Source organism: Mollisia scopiformis (genome assembly GCF_001500285.1).
Source record: "Mollisia scopiformis unplaced genomic scaffold LY89scaffold_5, whole genome shotgun sequence".
Classification (NCBI taxonomy): Eukaryota; Fungi; Ascomycota; class Leotiomycetes; order Helotiales; family Mollisiaceae; genus Mollisia; species Mollisia scopiformis.
Genome location: NW_017263585.1, coordinates 1,772,128 through 1,787,800, shown reverse-complemented (window position 1 = coordinate 1,787,800; position 15,673 = coordinate 1,772,128). Strand labels below are relative to the sequence as shown.

Genomic DNA, 15,673 nt, shown 5'->3' with positions numbered 1-15,673 from the left:
AGCAGGCCACGTAGCGCTGGATCCACTCCTTGCCCTCGCTCTTGCGCGCTTAGTAGGCCTCGTCCTTGGCACGGATCCAATGGAAGCGTCGAGAGCATGCTTGCGGGGCGTGGTTAAACCGACGGCCCTGCATTCGGCAAGAGAGGCATGTGCCGGCTACCGCTTCCAGATCTTGCTCATAGCGGTCGAGTGCTTGGTCCTGGACGTAGTCTTGTCGTAGCACCTCCTTAGGGCCAGTGAAAGCCACCTCTTCTGGCGCTGCCAGCCCAAACCGTAAATCGAGAGGCCGAGCTTCATGGTGGGGCTCTTTGCAAACCTAGCACACCTCTTCCCCTGGTATACACCACCGCTAGTGCGGCTGGTCGTCCAAGAACTGGCTCAGGACGCCCCGGGAGCAGTACTGCTGGGCTAAGTACAACTGCATAGCCTCCTCATCTGGGGACAGGCCCGGCTCGAGCTGCGGTTTCCACGTGGCGCTAAGCATAACAATAGAGGAGGCCTTACTCCCATCCCGGCCAGCTTTGCTAGATTCTTGAGAGAAGGCTGTAGCTTTATAAGGTGCGTCGATATGAATCACCCAACGGATGTAGGGGTAGTCGAACCCGATTCCAAGAGCAGACGTAGCTACAATTACGGGCTAGTCCCTATTACTAAGCCACCCAGCAATAATGGCAGCCTTCTCTTCCTCGGTTCCTGATTTGGATGTATACGTAGGGCAGTGGAGGATCTCAGCCAGCTGGGCTACCTCCTCCCGGGTCCGGCAGTAGATAATGATCTTGTCTCGGGCGTAGTTGAAGATCTCTTGCATAGGCCAGCACTCCTGGACTAGATTGGCAGCTCTCTCAATGAGGGCGCCTGGTCCGGTCTTGAAGCTGACCATATACTTGATGTTGGGCCGATTAGTCGATTCCCGGATGATTCTGAGCTTCACGAGCTTATTGTGCTCGATAAACTCCTCTTACATCACAGGAGGGAGGGTTGCTGTCAGCCAGACCGTCTGCGTCCTGATCTGCCGAACATACTAGCCTAGTTGAGCCATGCATGGCCGATAGTCACTAGCCGTAATAGTAAGATGACTCTCGTCAATCACAATACGGTCTAGCTGCTGCCGGCTGACTAGGAGATAATAGTACTCCAAAAAGCCTTGAGTACACACAGCTTCAGCTGATATAATGACTAGTGAAGCTGACCGTTTACAATCGATAGACCAGATTAGGGGCCGGATGTCTACTTAGTGAAAGCGTCTTAGCATATCACCCCGCAAAGCCACTATTGGAAGAACTAAGATTGTAGTTCCAGCATCTGCAATTGCAGCCCCAATCATAACGACCAAAGTCTTACCGGAGCCGGTTCCTATTACCAGAACTACTTGCTCGGCTGGCTGAGGCCCCATGATGGCAAGCACGCCATTCCGCTGACCAGGGACCCGGAATTGCAAGTCCGGTACATTGTACAATTTCCGAGCAACGGCTAGCAGGTCAGCCTCAACATAAGCACCTCTCTTACGCACTCGAGTACGCTTAGAAGCATCAAGCATTCGCAGCGACAGTGTCTCTGAAGCACCTCGTGGCCTCTTTCCCTGGAGAATATGATTAAATCGGAAGAATGTACGCTAGCTCTCGGATGCTCGGTAGTTCCGGTGGAGCAGAGCACTTATAGTGAGCGTGGTGGTGCTAGCGTAGGCATGATTAAAGGTGTGGTAGCTGTGGTTGCTTAGCTTAGCTAAGGCCATAAGATCTAGCTCATCCTCGATCTCCTCTCCCATGCTATCTTTAAGCTTAAAATCAGCCCGCTCTTTAGCTGAGAACTTCTCTTTTGTGATCGATGCTGCCATCTGTCGCCAATTGGAGCTGTGGAGTGCTGGCACCTGGGCACGGGTGCAAGCCTTACGTAAGCAGGCTGACAAAGCCTCGTCCGTCTAGACGCTCCCATCAAGCTTGGCCCAGAGGTAGGGAGAGAGTAGGGCACCGGGCTTCTGTTGGCGGAGGAAGAGCTGTCGTAGAGGCAAAACGTAGGCAATGTATGTAAGGAGCAGATCGCTAATGGCCTTAGGCAAGAAGCGGATGTTGTCCTTGTAGGCGCCTAACTGTTGCTAGCTCTTATGGTATTGCGTATAGATCATAACTAGCTTCTCCCAAATGAACAAGTGGCGCTAGCGAGCTGTATTGCGCTACGTGACTGACAGCAGCTCTAGGGCCCGCAGCGGGGGGCTAGGTGCAATGTGGCAGAGGACTAATAGCCGCTTAAGGAAGTCCTGAGCGTGTGCCTCGTAGATGGCTATAGCTATAGGGTTGAGAGCTTTGCATCTACCGTCCCCATCAGCTAAGAACATAGCCCGAAGCTCAGTGCTGCCTTGGATCCGCTGGAGCAGAGCTTGCTCAGCACCCTCTAAGAACTCGGCATTGTGGGCATGCGAGAGCCAAGAGCCGCCAAAATCGTCCAGGTCTAAGTCGTCCTTTAGCCTCCACGATTCCATGGGCGTCAAGTCTCGGGCACCAAACATTAGCTCATTGTGTAGTAGAGAGTAGGCTTGCTGGTACTCAGACAGGACTAGCTGCGAGATCTGGGCCATCTGTAGCTCTACTCCTCGGTATCCGACTATCTGACCGTCTAAGGACCACCGGGCCTGGTGCTTAGCAATAGCAGCTTTGCCCACCTTGAAGAGGTAGAGCCGCCACTGCAAGATGTGGCCAAAGGGCGTCTCGGCTAGCTGCTAGAAGAACTTCTTGCAGATCTTGGCTAAGAAAATAGGAATCTGGTCCTCATCTTCTTGCTCTTGAAAGCAGGCATAGTCGAAGAGCACCATCTGAGCCGTCCAGGTCAAGGCAGACAAGTGGCTATTGTAGTTGCCCGGCTCCATCCACTGGCCCTGGCCTACCCCACTACCCCGCACTTTGCGACTAAGTATGGCACAGAAGCTGAGCACTGGGGACTTGAAGGGCACGCTCCCAACCGTCTGGCAGATCAGGGCGAGGTAGAGCCGCCGAATGGCATGCTTGAGAGCTAGCAAGGCCTTGTCCTCGTCCTCTAGAGTGAAGGCGTCCATGATCTCGTCCATAGCTTGGACCTGATGAGCGGTAGGCTGAATGACGTCCTGGGGCAGCTTCTGCTCTGGCTAAGCCCGCGTAAAGTGGCCCTCCTCGCTATAGACGACCCGGTAGTAGTACACTAGCAGCTGCTTCATGGTGGTGAAGTACTTAGTAAGCGTCGAGGCGTTCTTGTAGTACCGAAAGCCGTCTGAACGGCCGGAAGCTCTAGCATAGAACTCATTTAGGATATTGGCCCGCTGCTGGGTCATCTTCCGGTCTGAGGAGGCGTTACTGCAGAGCTTATATGCGTCTCGTAAGAGAGCCTTAGCCGCCACCAGAATCCGGACCAAGTCAGGATCCTCAGCAGCCTCTGCCTTAGCATCCAGCTCTCTCTTCGGCGGGAGGGCGTACGAGCTCTTGATCTCGGCGTCCTTCAGCCGGGCTAGGTGGGATGGGAAGCCGGTCCGCTCGAGCCAGGGCACCCTCTCTGCCCTAGAATCCCCAAAGCCCTGGACGATGCTAGCTTGGTCTTCGAGGTCGCCCTTTACATTGTAGCAATCCTCCTCTAACTTCTCAAACAAGGCCTTCTCTTTATTACTTGACTCCCCATCTACCAGCGCTTTGTCTACCGGCTCTTTGTGATCGACTACTACAAAGTAATCGATCCTTCCATGCCCTGTAAAATACGTCTGGAGCGTGCAAGCCTTCCACAGGGGGCTCTTCTGGTGCTTAGTTGCTTTTATCTTGTGTATAGAAGCTACGTGGACCTTCATTTTCCGGGGGTGGCGGGTGCAGTACAGGCAGTCCGGCTATAGGCAGTAGAAGCCATCGTAGTAAGCAAGGTGCCCAATCAGCTCGCACGAGTCTTCAGGACGGGGCTTCCGGTCCCTTAGCTCGTTAACAGTCCTTAGGTTGTAATCATTTAAACGTTGGATTATTGCTTTGAGAGCATCACCGGAAAGTCGGTGTGGCTCGGCGCGTAGGTGGCTCTCCTGGCTCCCTATCTTAGGGATGATGCTTGACTTGCAAGCCAGGCATATTACAATCTTGTGAGTAGGGTTATAGATAAACATCACGCGCGCGTGGTCTGTTCAAGAGGCCTGTAGAGGTGGGCGAGGCAAAGTGCACTCTCACTTGATGCACTCTTACTTGAAGACGCTTAGTCAGCCGCGCCTGGGCCAATTGCGCGGCCGCATCCTGCACTCTAACTGAGAGAGCGCCCGCGCATAGGGGGTAGGAACAGTCTGGCTCGGCATGGTTGCATGGTTGTTGGTGGTACTCTCCAAGCATCCGCGTTCCATGCTGCACAATTGGGAGTTGGACGTGTCCTATCAGGCATCGGTCTTGGGCTCCAAGTCGCCACAGTTCCAACATGGCAATCCGAGTGTGCCAAACCGAAGACGCAAGGCCGCTGGGTTATGATTGAAGGCGGTCTTCAGACAACAGGTGTGGCCTGCGGACAATGGATTGGATATGGATTCTTCTTCACTCACGGCCAAATTCAATGGAGGATGCCAGTTGCAATCCAACTGATCCCAGCAATCATCGTGTTCTGTTTGATCATGTTCCTCCCCGAGTCACCTCAATAGCTCATCAAGCACAGCAAGATTAACCAAGGTGTGCACAATCTCTGCAAGCTTCGCGGCCTCTCAGAAGAAGATTCAACTCTCAAGGCCGAACTCGAGTCCATCATGGCCACTTTCGAGTCCCAGAAATCCGAAGCTCCCTTCCAGTACAAAGAGCTCTTCCAGAATGGGAGATCACAAACATTCCGACGAATGTGTCTTGGCTTCTTCATCCAAGCCGCTCAACAACTTTCCGGCATCAACCTGGTCTCCACATATGCCAACCAAATCCTCACAGACTCATTCAATCTCAGTCCATCCATGGCACACCTGATCGCCGCTTGCGGAGGAGCTGAATATGCCATCTGCTCCGTCCTCTCGGTCTTCTTAATTGAAGGACTCGGTCGTCGGAAAGCCTTCCTCCTAACCTCCACCGGCATGACCATCTCGTTCATTCTCATTCCCATCTTACTCTCACAAATTGAGCGCAATCTGCAACTCGCGGCCGCCGGCCTGCTGTTCCTCTTCAACACGTTCTTCGGTCTCGCTTGGGTTGGAGGCCCCTTCCTCTACAGTGCTGAAATCGCACCTCTCCGGTCCCGAGCACAGATCAATGGTGTCTCCGCTGCTGCTAATTGGATCTTCTGCTTCATGGTTGTTATGACCATTCCCCCGTCATTCGCCAATATCGGTTGGAAAACATACATCATCTACGCTGTGTTGAACGCCTCATTCATTCCCATCATCTACTTCTTCTTGGTGGAGACGAAGGGGCGCAGTTTAGAGGAGTTGGATGTTATCTTCGCTGCGCCAGGTGATCCAGTTAAGCATGAAAAGAGGATGCCCCGGAATATCTCAATTGCAGAGGGAAGGAGAATTTTGGGGTTGGATGATGAGAGGACGGAGGAGAAGTCTGATGGTTCGGTGGAAGGGATCAAGATTGAGGGCAGTAAAGAAGTTGATTATGCATGAGTTTGGCATTCGAATCTTGGGCTAAGTGGGAAAGCGAGTAGCAATAAATCATCTCGGTCAAGAAGCGCGGGTTCGCAAAGAAGCTCTTAGGTGAGCAACACCATATATTCAAGGACATCACAAAATATTATACAGTACACTCATAAGCACCCCCTTTCCCCATCAAAATCACAGAGTCTTCCGGACCATTCTCTTCTTGCTGGCAATACCACCACCCATTCTCGTTCCAACGAGACACTGCTTGACAATTGGTTGATCAGTGAAGTTGCCTGCAGATCCAATTGGAGTCATGGTCAAATTGTAGTTCGTTGGAGAGAATCCTCCTGCCGCCCATCCAACGTATCCCATGTACGCATCAGTGTTGGCGTTGATGAAGGTCAAAGTGTTGCAAAGATCAGTCAGGCACTTTGAAAGTTAGCCAGGCCCCAGAGCCCAGGGACAAACTTACAGAAGCAGAGTTTCCACCGCCTGTCTCGCTCAAGATAGCTTGACGCTTATTGGCGACCAAGAACATTGCCAGAGGCATGAACGTATCTGTGATATGGTTCGACGAGCAGTCGAGGGCCTGTCCACTTCCATCCGCATCCAAATACTTATGAACATCGAAGATTAAGCTTGTGTTCGACCCATCTAGGTTGTGGACGTTGCTGAGATTGCCCGCCGAGCCATTGCTAACGAAAGTTTGCGCTCCAGTGAAGTCATTCCCAGGAAGAAGAATCATTTGCGTGGTTGCACCTGCTGTTCGAATGGCAGTCACGGCAGCTTGGACTGTAGCTGCCCAGATTTTCATGTCTGGGATGTTGTGTGGCTCGTTCATGATCCCAAAGACAATATTGGTCTCATTCTTGTACTGTGAAGTTGTCAGCCAAATTCAACTTCAACCAATTCAACCTACCTTCGCTGCAATCTGGCTCCAAAGGTTCGCAAACTCCTCATTCGATGGACCGCCCTGCCCAATGATCTCATTGTTGAATCGTGCATAATTATGGACATCGATGATGCAGTGAGCACCGGTAGCCAGACATGCTTGGACCAGTTGATCGTAGTTATTCGAGTTCGTAGCATCCAAAGCTCCGGCAGCGCTGTTTGTATGAGTGGCGTTCCCCATTGTCCCATTCGTCATCGTTCCATTGTTTGCACTTCCAGTCAACGACTGACTGTTGATTAAAAATTGCCAGCTAACAGCTGCGGAATAGTTAGCGGATGATCGAGATGATTGAGAGGTACTCACGTAGTCTGAACAGATTCAAGCTATCCTGCTTCGCAAAATGTGACATCTGAGCTGCGCCATCACTACCACCAAGTGCAGTCAAAGGAGGGTCGGCACTGGCAAGATTGGCTGTGCCCTGAATCATGTTAGATATATCGAGAGTAGAAAGTGAAGGCTCACTGTGATGTCAACCCCGAAATCGAAGCCAGCGATGTTAACTCCCTATCACACATCAGCATCAACAACATCTCACCCAAGAAATACCTACTGCCAGAGGAGAAACAGCATAAGCTGCAGTGATTAAAAGAGATAATGTGAATAGCAACATAATGAATGAATGAAGGAAATATTGGCCAAGAGGTTTTCACTCCACGTTTAGCTCACATTACGGGAAGCACCATGATATACTCTAACAGCCTACCAGGGCAAGATGAGGAAATTGAGGTACCGGAAAGGATGTTGTATTAACCTCATCTTCTCAAGACGGCCCGTGTGTGACAATGCTTGAATTGTGGGAGGAGGCTCGGAATGGTTTCTTCTGGACATGGTCTAGTGGAGTCAAGCCTTTTATGCCAGCTTGGGAAAAAGGACCAGTGACGTTGGATTACTTGGCCAGTCCAATACTGGCTTGCCGATGTACTCGCTAACCGATAAATTTTTCATGCAATGTCAAGATGAGATCAAAGCAGTTGATGTCTGAGACGATTCGAGCTTGAGATCTGAACATGCGCTGAATTTTTGCATGGGCGCAAGATTTGCCGGTTTCGTCCTCGGATGACACACAACGAGGAACCCCTGTGAAAATCATCGTAGGGCTCAACGTGGGAATAAAGCTCCACGTCGATCCTTTGAAATTGTGGGGAGAAATTCGGAAGAGATTCCAGTGACGAGCAGGGACATTCATTCTGTGTGACTCTGTCATTCTGCAAATTTGCAAGTGTGCTTAGGATAAAGCCATAGACCCCGGCTCTAGGTGACGACTGTCTTGGAATCTGCAAAAGCTCTCCATTTCCTGGAAATCTGCAGCACTTGCACAAATCTCCAGAGAGCTTGAGTTCATCCGCTCATGCGTCTGGGAGAGGGTTTGCGAATTCGTTCAGAATTTCGGTGGAATATCTCCGTGTAGGCTCACTTGGCACCTTGGAGTTTCTCTTCGTCCTCAGCCTTTCTACGGCTTGGGGTGAAAGAAGGGAATTTGATTGAGAATCATGTATTCTCTGCAAGAATCGGTTGGTTCCAGGGCGAAGTCTGCATCTGGTATGACTATATCCAGAAGCCTCTACCCAACCAGGATTGTGCTCTGCCATTCCCGTACTGTATGATAACTCCAACCATATTCGTGACATTCCTTATGCTTCGAGCAATCTTTCGGAATGAGGCAACCCACGCCGAGAGAGTGGTTCGACAGAGGTGAAAAGTCGGATGAAGAGGTACCCAGCTCCTCTACGGTGTTCGTGTCGCAGAGTAGATATTCATCCATAATGCGCGTCTTAACGTGCCAAATCAATCTGCCACTTCACTCGTTTCGAGAAGCGCGCGATTCGAGGGTCGGGGGAACGATGGGACCGTGATTGTGATTGTTTCTTGCAGAAACCCAAACCTGCAAACGAAACGAACGATGAAATCTCCAACCCCGCCATCACGTGTCATTTCCGACCCCTCCTAGAGGACGCATCTTAATCACGCCAGAAGTCGGATGATTCCTATCAATAATGAGACCAGTATCACAAATCTGTGCAGCGAAGCAATATATGTTTACAGCTCTCTCACCACCATGGCGTTCCTTCTTTCCAATAAACTCCTTCTCATTGGATTCCAAAACTCCAGCACTTCAACATGGCAACAGAAAAGAAATGGGCTGATGGACCCTTCAAACTCCTCTCCACTCCGCGCTCTACCCTGAATGCAAGTACTTTGCAACCCAGCTTCGGGTAATTTACTCATCTGTGTTTCAGGGGAAGGAAGAATCAGGTGCATCTAAAAATGCATCCGAGATGGCGTTGATTCACAACATTCTCCTCCGAGGACTGAATTGCATCTACCTACAAGCACCGAATATCCAAGCACCGCAGGATATCCAGGATTTCATGCTATTCTGTGATGCATGGTCTTGTACACTTCACTCGCATCACAAGACGGAAGAAACCGTCTACTTTCCCCTCCTCGACGAGCAATGCAAAGAGAAAGGAGTCGCAAGCAAGAATCACGATGAGCATGAGACGTTTCTTCCTGGCTTGGTTGCATTCGATAAGTTTGTCACCGGCGTGAGAGCAGGAGGGTCTTATGATAAAGAGATGTTCAAGAAAATTCTTGATGATCTTGGACCAAAGCTCGAGGCTCATCTCATCAGTGAGATTGGACTTCTTGATGAATTAGAGAAAGATCAAGGCATTGACTGGGACTTGCTGGGAAAGGCAATGGCTCAGCACTCAAAGAAGGTTGCAGATAGGGTAAATTGCACACAACTTCAGAAGAGTCGAGCTAACTCGCAGCAGGTCCGCGAAGTGCCATTCCTCATCACGAATTCGGACGTTACCTATGAATCAGGCATTCATGGAGCACGATTTCCTCCCTTCCCTTGGTTCGTCAGCCAAATCCTCCGTTGGGTTTATATCCCACAGTTGAAAGGGGCCTGGAGATTTGCGAGTTGCGACGATTATGGAGTTCCGAAATCCCTTCCCTTTGCTTGATCAAGGCGGTGGTATTTGGTTGAAATCCTCTCTGTTGTACCTGGCTTCTGGTAGACTCATGTATTCATTCATTCTCTATTATGCTTCAACATTGCCATTCTTTTGTAACCATGATCCGTTCCCAACGGTGCTCAAATACTTAAGGCAACCCATCCGATTGCCATCTGGAACACAAGCATGCCGGCCCGTAGCCCGCGCTGAGCGCCATTGGAAGGCGCTGCACCAGTGAATGGAAAAGATGTTGTAATAGGATTAGCAGTTGAGTTACTTGTACCCGTTGCATTATTCGGTCTAGCCAGACCCAAGCAATTTGCCATGTTGAAGAAAATATCAATGTTTCCATAGACGCCGCCAAAGAGTTCTTGGCATGGTCCCATCGCAAAGACGGGAACATCTGTCAAGGAATGAACACCTTGTGCCTCACTGCTGCAGATCTGTCAGCTCAAAACGGAAAATGGAATTAGAGGATCATACGTTGGGAGCGTTCCATTCACAATGAACCCATCAGTATTGTCCGTCGGATTGACAAAGTAATCGTCATTTGAAAAGCCTGTGACATTGGTCGCTGGAAGACGGGGGCCTGACTTATGGACACGATAATTCTCTCTGTGATCAGGGTTTGCACCAACATCTTGAGCAAGAGTGTATCTTGGATTCCAGTTGACAGGAAAGTTGGCTCCTGTGTTGTATGAAATGCTGGCGTTGGTCACGGTATACTGACTGAGACCAGAATTGGTATACTCTACGATTGCATTGCGCTTCTCTCGGTCATCGAACTTTGAGCTGAGATATTTTGTATCAGCGGATCCGAAGACAACGAAACCGTGGCCATGATCGGCAGTCACAATAATCAAAGTTTGGTCGAGTTCTATACGGATGAGCAAACTCTTTTCTCTGTGGTCTGAGAACTCACCTCCTAGGGCAGGCACTCAATTTAGTTGCATTGACAGTGTCGTCCAACTCCAACAAATCACCCAACGCACGATGATAGTCCAGAGTGTGCATGTGCTTGTCAATAGATGCAGCCTCAGACATCATGAAGAAGCCTTTGTCACCTCCACGTGCGTAAAGGATATCAATAGCTTTCAAGGTCATCTCCTTCAGGCCTGGCAAATCCAAAACTGGCTTCTTATTCCCTGTAGGATCATTTTTGGTCGTGTTGAGATAGCCAGTGTATATATTTCGATCCAACCACACTGGAGATTGGAGGTACAGAAGATACCGAGAGCTTTGGTAGCGTTAGACACTTTGAGTAAAGATGTCTTGTTCAAAGAAACGGTGTACCCGGAATTCGCAAACTCGTTGTAATAGTCTTTGCCCTGGAAAGATCTGGAACCGGCAATAAATCGCTTAGCTCCAGCTCCAAAGAAAACATCAGGCCCCGAGAATGGTGTCCAGGTGTAATTGGTCACTCCGCGGAGCGCCTGATCGATCAGATTTCCGTACTGGGATCGAAGTCTGGTGTGTCCATTGAGAGCGATGGGAGTTGCGTCTGCAATGAAAGCGGTACTAACAACACCGATTGCACTTCCCCATATGCGTGTGAGAATTTCGACAATCGTCTCAACCTTTGGATCGTCGAAAAGATCGGCACTTGAAGTGTTAGACGATGGACACCTGAAAGCGAAGACATACCACCTTGAATCGGCATACACCCCCCAGAGCATTGACTGTACTTCTGTGTTCCGAATACAAGGCCGAGGCACTGTTGACGGAGTCGGTGATGTAGCTGTCAAGTGAATGTGTCTATTTAAGGTTAGAGAGCACAGAAGAGAAAGAGATATTCTCACCATTTGATGTCCAAGAACCGGAAACTTGTGATATTTGCCATTGATGCTCTTGTGACCAATCAAGCGTGCAGCAGTGATCATATTTGTTGTCATTCCATCACAAATGAACAGGATAACGCTCTTGGCTCTCTTCTGCTGCTGGAGAGGCCGCACGAGCCAATTGGCAACCGTCTGTGTGCCATTGTAGTAATTCAGTGTTGCCACATACTCGCCAGGTTCGTAGAGAGCAACTCTTCTATAAACCTTGGAGGTCACCCGAACAATAGAAGGAGAATGAGCATCTTGTGCAAAGAGGTCCTCTTACCAAGTAAAGTTCCGCCGCTCGAGTGTAGGCTCAGCAATATTGAAAAAGCTGGTTGCAGATTGAGGAGCTGCTCCAACTTTGGCTTTGAGAAAAGAAGTTGAGACTTCTCGTTCTGTATGAATATTACGCCAAGACCTAGAAATCAAGGAAAAGAGAAGTGGTATAGAGATTGAGTATTTATAACATATGACCTCGTAGCTTATATAACCTTTGGATTCTACGTTTACTTCAGCATGCCTGACCATTGAAAGTTGTATTATACCATTATTTCGAGAGCCCAAATATAGCTCCCGTCACTGACACAACCACCGGTGAGCTTCATCCGTTATTTATTGTAAGACGAATTCCTTTGCTTCCCTTGCAGTTTTCACAAATTCACCATCCATAATTCCATGAACGTAAGCCTCCCCAATAAACTTATACGTCTCATCACCATTCCTCCTCAAGACATAAGGAAACTTTGCCCCGCAAAACACAACAAGCACATCTCCCTCCTCCGTAAACTCAGGAACCAGCCCCACATACCCCGAAATCGAGAGGAACGGGCGACGAGATTTTTGAAGTCTCATAGCTTCCAGGTATTTCATACATTTCATCGAAATAGCATTCATCTCCTCTATCCCCTGCGTTTGCAATATACCCAGCAAGGGCTTGTTGACCCAACTGTAACCATCTCTTGAGTTTTCTGTCGCGCGACGAATGTGTCCACCATCGCTCCGCTCTTGGTCTGCGATTGGGATGCGGAAGTGAGCTGTTTTTCGATCTACAACTCGAGCGTAGATTTCGTGGCCTGTGACGCCCAGCTTAGCGGTTGATGCTAAGCAGAGTATTTTTATGTTAGTGAGGAAGATGTCGGCGTTTTCTTTGTTGCCGCTGCCTTGGATGTCTGGGTCGATCCAGGCTGGCAATATCGTCTCAATTGTGTCGATTGTCCAGCCGAGTAATCCTATTTGTCCCGGAATACGATTCGTGAGACTGGGAGATATGTTGAAGGGTACGTTACCGGAAACGGCGAAAGTTGTGTGTCCACTTTGTCGTACGATAGGCCTGCTCCAATCTGGTACCCACGACGGGAAACTCTTTTCCTCTTGCTGGCCTGTGTCTTTGTCCAGATGGGCTCGGTGCTGTGATAGAGAAAGCAGATCAACACGCCCTGCTGTAATCATAGCACGCGCTGCATCTGTATAAACCTTGATGTCTGATACTGCTTCATCGTAATTAGGCACAAGACCGAGTTCCTTCCTGTCGTCTGCCATTCCAAGCATGCCGTAGATACGATCTCTTGCTTGAGTCGCTTCTGCAGTTCCACCAATGAAGACCGAAGATAGTATCGCTATCAAAGTGAAGCTATTGAGCCTGTCTCCCGTCCGAGGTTTGTGATATGAGCGACGCATTCCGAATAAAGCTGGTAGAGGAGTCCGAAATTTGCAAAGGTTGTTGAATGAGTTCAAAATAGCTTTGTATTGTTCTAGATCGGGGTCGTTGTTGCTCTCTGGCCATTTATCCATTATCCAACGATTTATTTTTGCCTGGATAGTTGGCGGTGAATTCTTCAACAAATTCCGCAAACTTGCAGAGAGCGTTGTTGCAACCTTGAACTGAATTTGAGCATAGTATAATATCGCGTCACTGAACTTTGAAAATTCGATATTTGAGTTGCCACATTGGATGACGATGTCCCTTGAGACGATGAACTCTTGATGAACCCAGACCCTTCTCCAATAGTCTCGGTTCTGTAGCTTGCCAAATGCTTCAAGGGAGGCGATAGTTCCGGGAATGTCCTGCTTGGCTTCCTCAACTAATTTCCCTATCTGCTCGTCTATCTGTTCAGTCAAGGAATGGGATCGCTTTGAACCTGCGACAGTCTCTCTTGGAACCAAGAGCAACTCGGACGTCAGATCCGTCAAACTTGGAAGAGTCGTACCATCTCTGGTATTCCGCTTTGCAAGTTTCCCGCCAATTTCATTCACTTTCTTGATTATTTCATCGCTTCCATCTCCTGCTAGTCCAAGCCACACAATCGTGCACTGGGCAGAAGCGTATATCTCAGTCATAATTTGGACTTGGTCACTCTTCTCTTCAAAATTGGTCTGGTCTATACAAATTGCGTCGACCCAGATGACTACTTCTTCGTGCTCTCGTCGGATGTGCTCAAGCGCAGTGCGAAGGTTGAGGGTGACATTTCGTGTGCTGCCATTGACTTGTATCGGGACAACCTTATTTGGATCGCCCCAGGTATAAGACAATGCCAGGTAGTCAGGTGGATCTACTCGAGAGGCAACGAATAGATCGCATTGGATGAGTGATACCTGAAGAGACTGGGAGGAGATATTGGATTCGGAAGAGATCGGGGGTCGGACTTTGAGAAGACGAAACTCCTTGTGGTCATATCTTAATGGGGAATACTGTCCCATGGTCGTTTGCGAGTTATCAAAAAGCTCCCAAGCAGCTGAGAACGAGAAGCAAGAAGTAAGGAGGTGGCAGGGAAAAGCGTTGTTTGGGATAAAACCGTCTGAGGGTTACGAGTAGGGCTATCGCTTCTCCAGCACCATTCCTCTTTGGGCGACTGTGGCTTTCTTGGACTTGCGCCCCCAAAGCACGTAGCCAATCACCTATGGGTATCATCACAAACATTAAAAACAACCTCGACGATAATATAAATCACAGCTATGAAGGGAAAAGCTTCTCGAGGTAAAGACTACTCATACTTTGGCAGGCGATAATGCTCGAAGATCTGAATAGCCTCTTTTGCCATAACCTAGATCCATACAAAACACAGAAATTCAATTCCAATGCCACCACGTCACTTGTTGCCCTTCCCATTCAAGATTATCCTAATTCTTCTTTCTTTTCCCAGGTCTGTTCTTGATCAGCTCTCGGATCGTCGTTGTGATCGCCTTCCAACGCTGAGCAGTAAGACCACCGTCTACCAAGATGTCAATACCAGTGACATAATTCGCGCCGGGAGAGGCGAGGAACGAGACCACTGATGCTATCTCGTCAGGTCGGCCCATCCTTTTCAGCCCGGAAGACTCGATAAACGTCACAAGAGCTGGCTCTTGGGCATAATCCGTCATCATCGCAGTGTCAATAACTCTAGGCAAGACACTAACAATCCGCACCCGAACAGATCCTAGCACTGTAGCCATTGATTGAGCATATAGTTGAACGCAGCGTTTTGAAATTGCATACGACGTATAACTCCAACGACTCATTATCCAAACAGTAGATGGCCAATGACCCTTGATGTGACGGGTTACTCCAAAGTCAATGACAGTATTCGCTATGAAAGTGCCAGACAAAGAGGCAGTGAGAATGATTACTCCTCCTGGTTCTAACATTCGCGGCCGAAGCGACTCTACTTGGCGTTTTGTTGCCGTGAAGTTAATGTCAAAAATGCGTTTGCCATTCTTGAAAGAAGGAGAGACACCAGCCGCGTGGGCTAAGACGCTAATTCTGCGCTCACCCACAGCTTGTAGCACTTTGTCTGGGAAATCTGGTGTTGCGATGTCGCCTGTGACGGTGGTGATAGACAGCGTTGATGATGCCGATGTTGATTTAATTGCGGCTTGCACATCATCACCGGGAGCGAGGTCGCATAAGATGAGAGAATGGCCTTCGCGTGCAAATGCTTCAGCAATGGCTCTCACCATGCCACCAACTGCGCCAGTAACAATTGCTACCGTGCTATCTGCTGTACCTTGACTTTTATTGCCCCCCTCGGCGGATGACGGCTCAACACTTGCTTTCGTTGGAGCTTCCATAATGTACACGCAAATAATAAAGGCAAGCCTATTGCTAATAATTTATAGTGGAAAAGGAAATATGGACCGGTTTGATTTGGTTATCCTGCGGAAAGAACATGGAAAGTGGCTAGTTTTGATGGAGTTGACTACTCGGACCTGCCCCTCGCATCGTTGTCTCCCCTATTACGTCGCTTCTCGCAAGAAGCCATTACCTCGCATTATACAAATGCCGATCATCTTGAAACTTAACTGGTTTCAGCGGTCATGTGCATATAAAGCTCTGCATAATTGGATTATATATAGGCAGTATCACGTGTCATCTGCAGCGCGATTAATAGTCATATCTCTACGATCAAGTTATGATTAT

General features: G+C 49.1%; 6 protein-coding genes across 6 annotated transcripts; 2 read left to right on the top strand and 4 right to left on the bottom strand.

The window, feature by feature from the left end:
* Nucleotides 1-4,291: 4,291 nt before the first annotated feature.
* Nucleotides 4,292-5,566, top strand: LY89DRAFT_730284 (MFS general substrate transporter; the record flags this gene model as incomplete). The annotated part of the gene is made up of 2 exons (XM_018219457.1): nt 4,292-4,578; nt 4,633-5,566. The coding sequence occupies 2 exons, from the start codon at nt 4,292-4,294 to the stop codon at nt 5,564-5,566; spliced, it is 1,221 nt and encodes a 406-aa protein (XP_018075864.1).
* A 73-nt stretch (nt 5,567-5,639) lies between these two features.
* LY89DRAFT_705207 (glycoside hydrolase family 5 protein) lies at nt 5,640-7,104 on the bottom strand (the record flags this gene model as incomplete). The annotated part of the gene is made up of 6 exons (XM_018217438.1): nt 5,640-5,971; nt 6,015-6,416; nt 6,462-6,751; nt 6,798-6,912; nt 6,957-6,998; nt 7,045-7,104. 6 exons carry the CDS (start codon nt 7,102-7,104, stop codon nt 5,735-5,737), a joined length of 1,146 nt encoding a protein of 381 aa, XP_018075863.1. The 3' UTR covers nt 5,640-5,734.
* Nucleotides 7,105-8,361: 1,257 nt separating this feature from the next.
* Nucleotides 8,362-9,536, top strand: LY89DRAFT_436551 (uncharacterized protein). Its single transcript, XM_018207514.1, has 3 exons — nt 8,362-8,681; nt 8,732-9,226; nt 9,272-9,536. The coding sequence occupies exons 1-3, from the start codon at nt 8,613-8,615 to the stop codon at nt 9,464-9,466; spliced, it is 759 nt and encodes a 252-aa protein (XP_018075862.1). The 5' UTR covers nt 8,362-8,612; the 3' UTR covers nt 9,467-9,536.
* Nucleotides 9,537-9,597: 61 nt separating this feature from the next.
* Nucleotides 9,598-11,805, bottom strand: LY89DRAFT_694933 (alkaline phosphatase-like protein; the record flags this gene model as incomplete). Its single annotated transcript, XM_018216737.1, has 8 exons — nt 9,598-9,683; nt 9,735-9,900; nt 9,994-10,334; nt 10,396-10,602; nt 10,659-11,034; nt 11,120-11,212; nt 11,257-11,553; nt 11,638-11,805. The coding sequence occupies 8 exons, from the start codon at nt 11,803-11,805 to the stop codon at nt 9,598-9,600; spliced, it is 1,734 nt and encodes a 577-aa protein (XP_018075861.1).
* On the bottom strand, nt 11,751-14,051 carry LY89DRAFT_681993 (HET-domain-containing protein). The gene has a single exon (XM_018214415.1). The coding sequence runs from the start codon at nt 13,972-13,974 to the stop codon at nt 11,890-11,892; it is 2,085 nt and encodes a 694-aa protein (XP_018075860.1). The 5' UTR covers nt 13,975-14,051; the 3' UTR covers nt 11,751-11,889.
* A 343-nt stretch (nt 14,052-14,394) lies between these two features.
* LY89DRAFT_770917 (NAD(P)-binding protein) lies at nt 14,395-15,324 on the bottom strand (the record flags this gene model as incomplete). Its single annotated transcript, XM_018221873.1, has 1 exon — nt 14,395-15,324. The coding sequence occupies one exon, from the start codon at nt 15,322-15,324 to the stop codon at nt 14,395-14,397; it is 930 nt and encodes a 309-aa protein (XP_018075859.1).
* Between the last annotated feature and the right edge of the window lie 349 nt (nt 15,325-15,673).